This window comes from Macaca nemestrina, chromosome 10, assembly GCF_043159975.1.
Source record: "Macaca nemestrina isolate mMacNem1 chromosome 10, mMacNem.hap1, whole genome shotgun sequence".
NCBI lineage: Eukaryota > Metazoa > Chordata > Mammalia > Primates > Cercopithecidae > Macaca > Macaca nemestrina.
Window position 1 is genome coordinate 23759499 of NC_092134.1, and position 14152 is coordinate 23773650.

The 14152-nt window shown below is 51.5% G+C and overlaps 1 protein-coding gene across 3 annotated transcripts in view; it reads right to left on the bottom strand.

The window, feature by feature from the left end:
• Positions 1-298: 298 nt before the first annotated feature.
• LOC105493453 (ubiquitin protein ligase E3B) overlaps positions 299-14152 on the bottom strand; it is a 66431-nt gene continuing 52577 nt past the window's right edge. Inside the window, exons 24-27 of one of the 3 annotated variants that reach the window (XM_071071160.1) lie at positions 13051-13233; positions 12469-12580; positions 9596-9688; positions 299-543 (exon numbers count right to left, since the gene is read on the bottom strand). In XM_071071160.1, coding sequence (XP_070927261.1) covers positions 349-543; positions 9596-9688; positions 12469-12580; positions 13051-13233 — 583 coding nt within the window. In that variant the 3' untranslated portion in view covers positions 299-348. Of the gene's footprint in view, positions 544-6415; positions 8546-9595; positions 9689-12468; positions 12581-13050; positions 13234-14152 lie in introns of those variants that run through there. The other 2 variants (XM_071071159.1, XM_011761123.2) reach the window with 2 other exon arrangements.

Sequence of the window (14152 nt, forward strand, 5' to 3'; positions counted from 1 at the left end):
GCCCCTCTGTATTTCCCGAGCCCTGAACAGTGCTGTTTCACATTTTCAATTTTCCAACAATTTTTAAATCTGGAGATTTCACAGACACTGGAATTTGTGGCTTCTTTTGAAAAGTGGGGAGCCTGGCCACATGGTATCTAGCCTGCGCAGGGCAGCCAGCAGCTGGGGCTGAGCAGCAGCTGCCGGTTCCTGTGATGCCCACCAGCCCAAGTTCAAATTCCGGTTTGACCTCTTCCGAGTATGTGACCTTGGGCGCGTGACACATCTGTCTGGTCTCAAAATCTGTACTAGTTTCCTGTGACTGACGGAACAAAGCACCATAAACGCGGGGGCTTAAGCAACAGACATTCATTGTCTCACAATTCTAGAAGCTGTGTCTGAAATCAAGGGATTGACAGGGTTGGTTCCTCTCCAGGCTGTGAAGGAGAATCTGTTCCTAGTCTCTCTCCTGGCTGCAGGTGATGGAAATCCCTGTATTCCTTGGGCTGAAGGTTCCTCACTCCAGTCTCTGCCTCTGTCTTCACATGGCCGAGTCCTCTCTTCCTGTAAGGACACCAGTCACATCAGATTAGGGGCCCACCCTACTCCTATATGGCCTCATCTGAACTAGTTACATCTGCAACAACTCTATTTCCAAATAAGGTCACATGCTGAGGTAGTGGGGGTTAGGATGCATCTTTTTTGGTACAGAATTCAACCCATACACCATCTTGAGGATGGGATTAATAGTATGATCTCAGAGCTATTGAGAGGATTTGGTGACATAATCCAAGAAAAGTGGCTGGCACCTGAGTAAATGTTAATTATGACTATTATTATTTCTACTACACTTTTGAGACAAGACATAAGCCAGGAAATGGCAAACATGTTTAGCTTCCCAGGCCCATACCCACGGACTGCTGAAAGCACATGAAGACACACTGCAGGAATCAATTAGTAATGTCTGCGAGGAGGAGGGAGCGATGACACGGGGACCAAATATTTCCCGTCCTTGAATAAGCATTTCTCCTTTTCACCCCCTCACCCTATGAGATCATTTAGGATCTGTGAGCGTGTGGTGGCCCATGGCATGAAGAATCACCTCCTGCCACACTCGCTCTGGAAGCAGCTGTAGTGGGTGGAATGGTGTCCCCCCTGAACAATCTGTCCAAGTCCTCACCCGCAGAACCTGTGCATGGGACCTTATTTGGAAATAGGTGTTTGTAGTGTAACTAAGGTAAGGATCACAGGATGAGATCATCCTGGGTCAGGGTGCGCCCTCATTCAAGGACAAGTCCTTCTAAGAGAAGGAGAAACAGGAAGCCCTAGAGGGAAGGCCGTATGGGGTGGAGGCAGAGATGGGAGTGATACAGCCATAGCCAAGCACGAGGGGGCCACCAGAAGCCAGGAGAGGCGGGGCAGGCTTCTCCCCAGAGCCTCCAGAGGGAATGCTGCCTGTGGACACCATGATTTCAGACTTCTGGCCCCAGAACGGTGGGATGAGAATACATTTCTGCTATTTTAAGCCACCCGGCTTGTGATGTGTTGCAGCAGCCACGGGAAACTAATATAGGAGCCAACGGAATTGTTTTAGAACAGCAATGAGAGTTACCTTCTGACCCGATACTCCACCCCGCCTGGCCCCAGGGCTAAGGAAGAAAGGGGAGACTGCATTTATTGGGCACCTATAATTTGCCAGGTGCTTAACAGATGTGACCTCGTTTAATCCTCGTGGCAGGTAGGAACTATTATCCACTACTTTACAGCTGGGGAAAATGAATCTCCAAGAAGTGAAATGCTGCCTACCCTTAAGTCACTGAGAGCGGGCGTGGTGATCAGAGCTCAAGTCCAGGTCCAAGGTCAAGGCCTGTGCCCTTGACCACTAGTCCACATTGCCCTTGTCACTGGCCAGGGTCACTGCTTGGCCTTCTGTGGCCTCTTTGTCTGGGAACTGCTGTGTCCACAGCCCCTCCTACCCACGGGATCCTGGCCTGTGTCATCAGAGCTGACCAGATCCTAAATGATCTCATAGGGCAAGGGGGTGAAAAGGAGAAATGCTTATTCAAGGACGGGAAATATTTGGTCCCCGTGTCATCGCTCCCTCCTCCTCGCAGACATTACTAATTGATTCCTGCAGTGTGTCTTCATGTGCTTTCAGCAGTCCGTGGGTATGGGCCTGGGAAGCTAAACATGTTTGCCATTTCCTGGCTTATGTCTTGTCTCAAAAGTGTAGTAGAAATAATAATAGTCATAATTAACATTTACTCAGGTGCCAGCCACTTTTCTTGGATTATGTCACCAAATCCTCTCAATAGCTCTGAGATCACATTAGGGGACCCTAGCTGAAGGCCACTCAGCCGCAGGCAGGTGGGCCAGGCTAGAACATGGTCTGAGGGATCCAGCAGTGGTGGTTTGGCTAGAGGCCCCAGGAGCGCAAGGCTGCATAGCTGCAAGGATGGTGGCCTCAGAGGCAGTCCATGGGGACGCTAGAGTCAGAGACATGCAGAGAAGGGCTCATGTGGCCCAAGAGGAGGAGAGGACCACCTCAGCTCCTGCCCACCGCACTTCTCGCGTGGGTCTCAGAGCCGCTCTCACACCTCCTCACCACCTGCTCTGGCTCTGAGCTGGCCTGCCAGCTTCTGCTCTTTGCAACAGCACCAGTTCTGGCTACAACACACAAGTTCTGGCTACAATGTTCTTGTCAAATAACTTGTTCCTCCCCAGCATAAGGCAGGCTAGTTGAGGATTCTGTGTGAAGAGCAGTCCTGGAAGGGCCAGAATGACTTCACAGTAGCTTCCCTTTCACAAGCCCATGGCCTGAAGGCCAAGGACACTGGGTTTCCCGAACACTGAGGTTTTTAAACAACCGTGTGCCATTCAGACAAGTGTCTTCCTTTACTCAATGGCCACTGCCATGGCCCCATAAAAGCCAGATTTAGAGGCATTTGGAGAAGGCAGCCTGACTGGTAACCCTGCACACAGCGGCCCGGTGCAGTGAGTGGCTCATGCCTGTAATCCCAGAACTTTGGGAGACCAAGGCAGGTGGATTGCTTGAGTCCAGGAGTTTGAGACCGGCCTGGACAATATGGCAAAACCCTGTCTCTACAAAAAATACAAAATAAACTAGCTGGTTGTGGTGATGCACACCTGTGGTCCCAGTTACCTGGGAGGCTGAGGTAGGAGGATTGCTTGAGCCTTGGAGGCAGAGGTTGTAGTGAGCCGAGATTGCGCCACTGCACTCCAGCCCGGGCAACACAGCAACCTGCCTCAAAAACCAAAAACTCCCCCACCCAAACCCTGCACATACATCTAGGCAGACTAAGGGCCCGGCACAGCCAAGGAGCAGAAGCCTTTGGCAGCAGAGTGAACGCTTTCAGCTTCTTCTGCAGACTTCTCTGAGGTCAAGGAGGCAGGGAACATCTTCAGAGAGGTTCCTCTGTCATTGCCGGTGGGCTCCAGCAGGCTGGCTCTCTCGGTGGAAGGTCTATAATCTGACACAGACCCCATCCCAGTATGCCCAAGCCTTTGAGTCTCCCTACAGCTCAGAAAACACTTGGACTGTCGCGGTAAGAAAAGCATGACGGAACTGCAACTGCTGGTCCCCCCGGGTGGAGGAGCTGCAGCCCCCCGGTACCTAATGGAAGCTCAGGAATAGCTGGGGCGTGGGCGCACAGGGAGCCTGCACACCAGGGGCTGAGTGAAGCCCAACGGAGGTTCCTCGGGATGTCCTGTTAACATCAGCCAAAGCGTCCTGCAAGGAGTTTCAAAAACAAACTCCAGAAGGGATGTCAATTCGATCCCTGGAACAAAATAATGACAGTTATCACAGCCATGAGTCGTCGACGGCTCATAGATGGCACAGACTGGGGCTTTTCAGCCCATTTGTCTGTGGTTCACGGCAAGACTGCATGGTGGGTGCTGCTATCCCCGTTTCATGGAAGAGGAAACTGCAGCTCTGAGGGGCCAGACAACTTTCCACTGGTCTTCCAGCAAGTGGGCGGCAGAGCTGGGGTTTGCACCCAGTGGCAGGATGCTCTGAGACTCTTGCTCTCCCTAATGCCCTCGAAAGATCTGCACTCAGCTGGGGCTCTGGAGCACATGCTCTCAACAAGCATAGCTGTTCGGATGACTGCCGTGAAGCAAAGGATGCCATTCTGACCCCACGCTCCAGAGGCTGCTGAGAACTATCAATGCCACCTAGGCTGCTGTGCAGTTTTTTGTTTTTTTTTTTTGAGACAGAGTCTCCTTCTCTCACCCAGGCTGGAGTGCAGTGGTGTGATCTCGGCTCACTGCAGTCTTTGCCTCCTGGGTTCAAGCAATTCTCCTGCCTCAGCCTCCTGAGTAGCTGGGACTACAAGTGTGCGCCACCACACCCAGGTAATTTTTGTATTTTTAGTAGAGACAGGGTTTCACCATATTGGCCAGGATGGTCTGGAACTCCTGAACTCAGGGAATCTGCCTGCCTCGGTCTCCCACAGTGTTTGGATTACAGGCGTGAGCCACCGTGCCTGGCCATGCAGCTTCTTCTGAATCACAGTCCAGGTGATTGTGTGTGCAGTGTGGGGGCACAGTGAGGTGCCCGGGGGCCACATGGGCCTGGAAACGCCTGGGCTGGATCCTTCCAGCTGAAAGGCGCTTTGCTTCTGTTCTGTGCCACTTGGACGATTCCTCAGAGGTGGCAGTGTGGACAAGGGAATGGGACTTTCCTCTGATCCTAAGTGCAACAGAGAACTGCTCTCCATCCAGCATCTCCTCCCGCTGCTGGGATCATCCGCAGCAGCAGGAGCCACTCTAGAAGCTTAAGCCAAGCCTGATCTCCAGGGTCATGGGCAGCCCTGTTTTCTTAAAATGAAAGGTGAGGAAATGTAGGAAGAAGACTAACGGATGCATATTTGGTGCCAGGCACTGCGCTGGGTGCATTTTATATGTAACTGCATTTAATCCTCACGCGCCCTGGAGGGGACATCAAGATTCCTGTGTTCCAGATAAGGAACACACACGAGAGGCTGTCCTCCACGTGGGGCAGGAAGTGGAGGGTTGGGGTTTGCACACGTCTCTGAGATTCCACAGCCCACGCTCTGCTTCTTGGAAAACAGCACTGAAGGAACCACTTCCACAGTTCTCCGGCCACCCTGGTCAATTTGATAAGTTTCTAGGAGATAAGCCTGAGGCCTAAGATTGGCGAGAACCCCGTTGTCCAGATCCTATGGCTTTCAGCAGTGCCGTGTCTGCTAAGCAGGCTCTGCTGCTGTTAGAACACAGGGGAGGCCAGCGCTTCTCAAACTCTGTTGCAGCTAATTATTCTTAGGCACTTGCAAGTTCTGTCAGCATATTACAATTATATTTCCATTTAAATAATTTTAAAAACCCACTTACTTTTCCTGGTTATAGACACCCCTTCTCTTTGTAGTGATAACTTACACGTCAAAGCCAGAACGTCACAGAATGAAGCTTTAGTTTTAGGTGGGTGTGCCTCACCCTGGAGGCTGGCACTGTGTGTTCTGGGGAGGCAGGCGGTTACAGTGCTTTTTCTTCTCGTTGCATGAATGCTCCTTGTGAGGATGCCTGCGTGCATGAATTCCTCTTGTGTGTTGAGACATCTGACTTCCAGAGGCCACAAGCCTCTCAAGGGTTCTTTCCTGACTGGATCCTAACAAGCCAAGTTTGTGCTCTGATCCTCAGGGGCTTCCCAGGCCAGGGGAGCAGCGCGAAGCCACTGGGACATCAGAGCTGCCGAGGGTCAGGGTGGAAGCACCAAGGTGGGGCAAACACCTGGCAGGTCTGACCTGGGCTCCTGGTGCAGGGTTTTCTGCCGAGGAAACCTGGCTGGGGAATGCAGTGAGAAGGGCTGTGTGTCCTGTGAGGAGAGAGCAAGTGCAACCCTCACTAAGGGAACAATGCCCGGCACACCGAGAAGCAGCTGTAAAATTTCACTCCAGACACTTATCTGGGTTTGTATAACATACATTTAGCACTTTTGAAAGTTACTACTAGCTGGGTGTGGTGGCTCATGCCTGTAATCCTACCACTTTGGGAGGCTGAGGTGGGCGGATCACTTGATCCGAAACTGGCTGGGTGACATGGCAAAACCCCATCTAAAAAAAAAAAAAAAAAGAGTATTACTGTGTAAAACATGGACTGCAAAGATATACACCCAACCCACAGTGAGAGCTGCCTCTGGGAAGTGGGTGGTGGGTGAGAGGGACAGGCCCACAGAGGGTGCTCATCTGAAATGTGTTACTTCTTGAAACACAATTGGAAGCAAACAGGACAGACTGTCAGCAACCCTGAACTCTGGCTGGGGAGGCAAGGACATGTGCTTTGCGCCCCTCCACATCTTAGCTCCATTGTGGGGGCCTACATGCTCCCTAAGCCCAGACAGCAAGCATGAACGGTCCAGGCACCTGGCGGAATGAAATACAGAACATGGCCATCGTATGCTGAAGTACAAATTTAATAAAGCATCTGATCACATCTCAATCCATAAGTTAGCTACAAAAACAAAAAATCCTACAACTTTTTAGAGCCATCAAGAGCCATCAAGGTGTCAGTGAACACCAGTTACAAAAGGAGATTCAGTGTTTCAGATAGTGCAATATTTCTAGCTGCTGAAAAGAATTAAATGAAATTACAAACTACCCCTCCTTGTCAAAAATCCACATGAAGTTGATATTGGTGCTTATAAATCACTCTCTCCCAGTCCCTCACTGGCTCCAACCTTCAGGTAATAAAAATCAGGATGGGATCCATCTTCCCTGTGCAGGCTGACAGTCTGGGGTCCCCGCATGTATGCACAAACCTGCCCAGCGTGTGCGCACACGTTCAGAAGAAATCCTCAAAGGAACGGAGTGTTTGAAGAAAATGGCAAGTCCACAGAGTCAGAGGTTACTAACACACCTTAAATAATATTAATACATTCCTGTCTTTAAATTCCTTGCCATGTTTCCATCAAAGTAGAGCACGCACAGTTTTTCAGAAGCCCAGGGGCTCTGACCTGGGTGGGACACCAGGATGCAGCGGAAACTCTCTGAAGGACTGTGGAGACGAGTGGCCCCTGTTTTGCTGCCACCGTGACAGCTCTTGTTGGAAAATGTTTTGCGGCTCTGAGGAGAGCAGAGGAGGGACTGGGCCTTCCTGGCTTCAAATCTGGCATCAATCTTGGTAGTGCAGGTGCAGGAGCATGAGGTGGGAGAGGGTGGGTGGCTGTCAACACGGACCACAAACAGGGCCTCTGCCTCAGTTCCCTGGAGCTACAGTAAAGTTCTTACAACAAAGGTAAATAATGAGGGCAGAGGAACACAATGGGTTGGAAGAGAAATGAAGTTAAAAAAAAAAACAAAAAACTCAGAGGGTGTGAGCCTTTGTCAGTGCAATGGACTTCTGGGTTCCCTGTGCTGAGGAAGGATGGGCAGCAAGACCCAATTTTCTTGGGATTTTGCAGTCTCTGGAGTGAAGCCACCGCCCAGACGGGATGGGTACCTTAGGTTCGTGTTTGTTCCTCATTAGATAACCAGCGAGGCAAACAAGCAGGGTCAAAGGCAGCTGTCCTCCGCGGGACAAGCAGGCTATGCGTAACAGCCAGCACGTTCTGGATACCGGGCTGCTGCTAAGGTCCAATGCTTTTCTTCTCCCTAACCAGGATGCCAATGTGAATGCATAGGACGGGAACAGGTCTGGCAAGGCTCCCTGGCAGCTCAGCCCGCTGAGGACGCAGGAAGTGGGAGGGCCGTGCTGTGGAGTGCGTGGCTTCAAGGCAGGAAATAGCGCCTTGGACTCACGGTGCTCCATAGCGTCCCTAGCAGGCGCCTGCGCCTCCCTGGGCAGCAGATGGGCCTGGTTGTCTGGGAAGAGGTGCTGTGGACGGCATGGAGGCAGAAACTTTGTTGGGTGCATAGAGGCTTGGCGAGGCCTTACCTGAGTAAGAGATTTCAGAAACGGAAGGAGAGGATCTCACGTGCAGTAGGCTTTGTACACTCAGACCCATGCTGCGAAAACCACTCTAGACTCTTGGAATTCCTGGGACTTGTTCATACACAGCTCACTGAGAGGGCTAAGGAAAGACAGACTCCCAGAAAGATCAAACTAGCTAAAAGAAGCCCCTCTGCCATCACCAGGAAGAATGGACCCGTGTCGGTGGAAATCTGGAGGTTTATTTTCTGCAGCCCTGTGCCTTGGGCATCACCTGGATATGCTGTGTAGTGCTGTTGTGGGCGTCTAAAGTTCTTGAGGCCACAAGGGAGTCTCATGGCTATAGAGAGGGTCTAGGGGCCAACGTCACCTGGCATGTTGGTCACATTCCCAGGGGCCACACTGCCCCTGGGAACTGAAGGTCCTTGGCAGCCCAGGAGCCCTGGAGGCAAGGCCAGGGCGGAAGCTAGGAGAGTTCGAAGCCCGTGTTCATGCTGATGGCGTAGCGCAGCTTCTCGCGGAGGACGCTCTTCTTGCTGTAGTTGGGCAGCTTGAGCAGGTTGAAGCAGGTGGAGGAGGTGGGCAGGCGGCCGCCTGGCTCCCGCTTGCGGATAGTGAAGAAGCCCCGGAGGACGCTGCCCAGGGTGTCCCCGGTGTCCTGACGGCACACATCATGGCCTTAGATTGGGAAGGGCCTAGTTTGGGAGCCCAGGCAGATGCCAAAGCTGCAGAGCCCAGGGAGGGGGTCTGGCCAGTCCCTGGATGCTGGGCAGAGTGCAGGGCACTGCCCTGGCACCACTACCCGAGGTCAAGCCCCAGACTCAGGATGACTGGCTTACACAGAAGCAACCCCTGCTACCTGGGGCCTGCACAGGGAACTCCTGCATTAAGTAAGCTTTTGGAAATGGGGCCTTCCAGTTCACAGCTAATTATTGGTTACCCAATTGTCAAAGAGTAGAATGCTGTGAAAACTCTGTTAGGTGCCCAAACATCTCTGAATGCACTTCCTCTCCTCACTGGTGCTGTGGCCGGTGGCAGACCATGACTTGGGCCAACTTTCCCTTAAGCAGGGAGGCCAAGGACTGTGTAGCCCCCTGTACAAGGTGGCATCAGGGGCTCAAACGGCATCATGAGAGGCAGCTTCACCCAGAGGCGGCCACTGGGTTTTTATGGGGAGGAGGACTCTCATTTGAGCACTCACAGTGGGCCAGGCTCGGGACACACAGAGCTTGGTAACCCTGAAGGCATTCCTTCTCCTTTGGCCAGTGAGGAAACGAAGCAGCGTGCCCAGACATGCACAGTCTGCTGGGGTAGGAGTGGCATTCAAGCTTGCGCCTGTCCGCCTCCTGAGCCCACTCACCTTCTCCCATGCTGCCTCAGATCAGGAGCCCTGGTGAGGCCAGACGCCACTAAAAAAACAGCATGTACCCACCCCCACTCCAGGTACTCTTCCCTGAGGAAGGAAAGAGAAAGGGGCTGCCGAGAGAGGGCCGAGTCCGTGGGTAGTCTCTCTGGGGCTGGCTGGTTCCCCTGCCGTGAGAACTGTGGGGCCCTCCTCACTTGGCTCTGAGGGGTCCAGCTGCCTGCCTTGCTGAGATGTGGACTAGGTAAGGGCCCCACACAGTGGGAACAGCAGACAACCACCAAGAGGGAAGTCAAGGAACATTGCCCAAGGCCAGCTCTTCCCCACCCACCCCGTGGGGGGTACCTGATCGTCTGACACCTCCACACAGCGGATGGAGAAGGGAGGCTTGAGGTAGGCGAATCCCAGGAGTGGGGGCCTGGAGCAGCTGGTCACAAACTGCAACACAAAGCAGGGTCAGCGGGGACGGGGCAGGTTCCTGCTCTTCCAGGACAGGCCCTTGCAGCTGTGCAGCACGCATTTGCTCTGTCTGTTACCGTGCTGTAACTGCTGTCTAGCCAGCCGTATGGGGTGGCGGGGTGGATCTGGCCCCAAAACTGGCACACGCCGTACATCTCTCTCAAGGGTGCTGCTCTCGGGGACTAAGACACATGAAACCCATACCCAACAGATGCGACTGGCCACTTGTGAGAGCACGTGTGACTGCAGAGTAGGAAGAGCACAAATGCCCAGCCAGGGCACTGGTGAGGTGTCCCCAGGAGGCAGGTCTCCTGTGGGATTGTTAGAGGAACAGAGAAGCGGCTGACACCCTCCCACAGAGAGATTATGTGACGAGACGGTGAGGGTGAGGTGGAGGCTGGTGGCACCCGCTGCGCGTGGCGTGAACAGAAGCAGCCAGGGAGACCCCCACTCGCTGGCCTTGCACTTGGCATCCTGTCGGCCCCTTAGTCATGCAGAGGAGACTGCACAGGTGCAGTCACCTGAGCCCTAGGCCTGCTGAGTTTCAGAGTGTTCTATGTGCTGGGGCCCAGGGGACCCTTTGCAAGAGACTAATAACCTCGCAGCACACTGACAAAAATGAGGCCCCAGAGCCAGCGAGGCTGCAGAGCAGGCCGAGGTGCTGGGAGCCCAAGTGGGGCCTGTGGGCAGCCAGCTACACTTCCCTGCTACCCCCTGAGAACTCCCAGCATTCTGCAAGTGGCAGCCCCTGCGTTATTCCCCTAAATGTGCTAGTTCATGCTTGGAGAGAGGCATCTGACCAGCCTGGAAATCTGTAAGTGATACACTTGCACAGAAGTGTCCCAAGAAACCATTCACTTTAACTCAACCATAGCCAAGAATGTTCTCCCTTCTCTAGGGGATACAGGGGCTTGTCACTTACATCATCAAGCTGTCCTCCAAAACTCAGGGGCAAGTTGAGGGTTTGGGTCTTGTTATAAATGGTTGTGAGATTCCTGAGACCATTCAAAGACAGTTTATGTGTGTCAGGCATCAAAAGAAGTTTTAAAAAGAGTATTAACAAGATCTATTCCTATTCTAATATGTGTTATTTATAAAAAACCATAGCAGCATCAATGTAGGAAGCATTTTTGTGTTTCCACACTGTGCCGAGCACTCCCTGAATGCAACCTCATCCAATCACTCTACGGATGCTGTGTGTCGGGGCTGTGGTTAGTCCTGTTGTAAGAATGAGGGGACAGACACAGAAGTATCTGTACATCCCAATTTAGGCCGGCTCAGGTCTGTCCGCTACAAATTCAGGTGGGTCAAAGGAGGGAGGGAAGCTTTCCCGCTCCTGGGAGGGGGGAGGAACGGAGGACACAGGAAACCCCTGGATGATCTGCTTGCTTTACATTTAACAGAAGCGTGGTCGTGGTCACATCCACCCCTGGGCAAGGGTTACATTTATTCTGCTTGGCTCTGGAGCCTGTCTGCAGCTGCACAAACAGGCAGGCACATGGTAAGGAACTGCAGGTTTGGTGACAGGTTATCCGAAGACACAAACACACCTGTTTTGTGGGGCGGCACCTGCACAGTGAGGAGACACTGGGTTCCTCTCTGTAGGAGGGGCCAGGGTGAGCCGTTTTATAGCTCGGCAGAAACTGCTTGGCCCATGAGGCCCTTCTGGGAAAACGGAACTGATTCTCCCAGAATCGACTTCTGGAATTCAGTCTGCCTGCCTGCCCCAAATCCCTGGGGACCTGTGGGGACGTGGGGCATCTGTGTTATCTGCTGGACTGAATGAGGGCCTCTTCAACAGGAATAAACTCTCCTTAGACTGACCACCCAGGAGAGAGGAAACCAGCTGTCATTTTAATTGCCAGTGACACTGTCCAGGTTGCCTCAACAGATGAGGCCACATGAGATTGTTCAAGCACAAACCTCCAAAAGAAAACATTTCAAGGCACTAAATTTACCCCCAGAACATGGCAAGATGTTCACTGATATTCTGTCAAGGAGGAAGGCTGGTGGGGAAATGACAGGATCCTGTCTTTAGAGAAATATACACATATATAACACATACACAGAGAAGTGTGTGTGCCATCCAGCATCCTAGAAAATACTTACATGCTGCCGATGTAACAAAAAACAATGCAGTGGCATTAGGGGAATATTTTGAACATTTACAACTTTTACAGACACCATAACAGGGGAACCAGTTAACATCAGCCACTTTATTTGCAAAAATACATCTTGATATCAGCCTAAGCAATTATGTGTGTTTCATTGGGACACTGTGGGTGTATATGTGTGCCTTACGCTATTGAGAAAACGGGTATAGAGAGAGAGTCTCCGGTGAGTAGGAGTGTAGAGAGTTGACAATTCTATACTAGAGGAACAGCAATTGTTTAAAATTTTGCTTATCTGTATTTTCCTAAGGTAAGGTTCCAAGCAGAGGGTCATTTACTTCTATAATGAAAGGAAATAAACAAAAAAGATGTTATCAAGGCCAGCATAGGCAAAGGGGAGGACAGAGTGCTGAGCACAACAGGTATGCCCACCTGTGCAGGGGGCCTGAGGCTCGGCCGTGCCCCTCAAGCCCCTCTCTGGTTACTGCTTGGCTTACCAGGAGGCCTGCCTGTGGGACAGGATGTGCTAACCATCTGAGGTCCTCCTGATAATTTCATTTTCTCCAACGTAAATTATTACATCAACTGGCCTGGCCTTCCAGGTTTATGAGAATACATGCATGCATGCACAGGCAATAAATAAAATACCTTCAGAAACATAGCTCTCTCATCCGGCGTGAAGTCAGAGGCCAGAATATCCCAGAGCCAGATGATGACTCTGTGACTTCCGTGGAAACCACCGTAGTAGACTGTGTGCTTCCTGAAACCAATACAGACCTGGGCTCAGCAACATGCTAGGGTGGGCACTTACGGACAGGCAGGCAGGTCATGCAGACAGCTGGCACGGCCCACTCTGGCAGGCGTGGGGAACACTACTAACTTCTCTTAAAGCCAGAAGTTCATGCCTCAATAACTCCATCTCCCTGGGAAGCTAAAAGGGTGGGGAATTTGAGAGCTGGCCCTGCTGTTCCTAAGCAGAGGCCAACCCCAGATCCTCTGACCCTGTCTCCAAGAGCTTCAGAGAATCCCCAGTCCTCAGGCCTGCTTCCACTTAATCTCTAGGTAAACAAAGGGTCAAGCTTTTAATCCAAAACAGTTCAGCCAGTCCAGGGAGGAGGAGTAGATCTGGAGACAGGCTCCTGAAATAGCCTTCTAAAAGGAACACAGTGAGGGAGCAGCTGGCTTTCTGGGAGGCCTAGGAATTTCACCCTCCCCCCACCCGCCTCTTACTTTAAATCTTCCAGATCAATCTCAGCATTGTCGCCAGAGATGAGACGCTGCAGTTCAGGAGCTGAGAACATTCGGATCCACTCGGGTTTGATAATGGAACGGAATCCGCTAATGAGGGCGGCTGTCTGGTTTTTTATTTGAGTGTGCATTCGAAAATGTGCCATCAGATGGATGTAGCTAATTCTGTTGCCAACAAGGAAGAGAAAACAATGACAATTAACAGGACAGGGCAGGCTGTCACCAATGGGCTGAAAGATGAGTCTAGTCTTTTCTGAACCATTTTACAAAAAACACAAATAGTACCAGAGTGTTTCATCAGAACAATGACAATGGCGACAATGATGACAGCACTCATGAACTGCGCACCATGTGCCACTGTGAACGCATCAAGCCTTCGAGGGCACTGCATCATTCACTCTGCCCCAAAACCCACAGGTCACACCTCAAGTCCCCACTGTGTCGGGAATCACAAGGAGACATTCCCCAGGTAAGAAGAGGGCCCTTCTTAGAACAAAGGGTGCTTCTGGTACTTTCATTTAATCTCATTCTTCTGGACATAAATCAAGTAAGATATCATTCAGTCCTCTAATAAGTTTTAAAATAAAAAATTGTTTCATGTCAAAACTTTAATCAAAACCTTGCTAATCTGGACCAACAGTCTAATGCTACAGCAAGGCGAACCTGCAGATGCTTTAAACACACAGGGCCAGGAGTGGACTCAACTGGGAAGTCAGAGCAACTTACAATGGTTCCAAGCAGAGGGTCTCTGGGTCTGCTTTGGTGAACACAGTGCCCTCAACTACAACTGCATAGCGCACAGAATCCTCTGAACAGGTTACATACATTCCAACAGGCTTGCTAGCATTGTTAATTTCTTTTTTCTTTTTATTTATTTTTTGAGATGGAGTCTCATTCTGTCACCCAAGCTGAAGTGCAGTGGTGCCATCTCAGCTCACTGCAACCTCCGCCTCCCGGGTTCAAGCAATTCTCCTGCCTCAGCCTCCCAAGTAGCTGGGACTACAGGCACCCACCACCACACCTAGTTAATTTTTTGTATTTCTAGTAGAGATGGGATTCACCATGTTGGACCTGGTCTCGAACC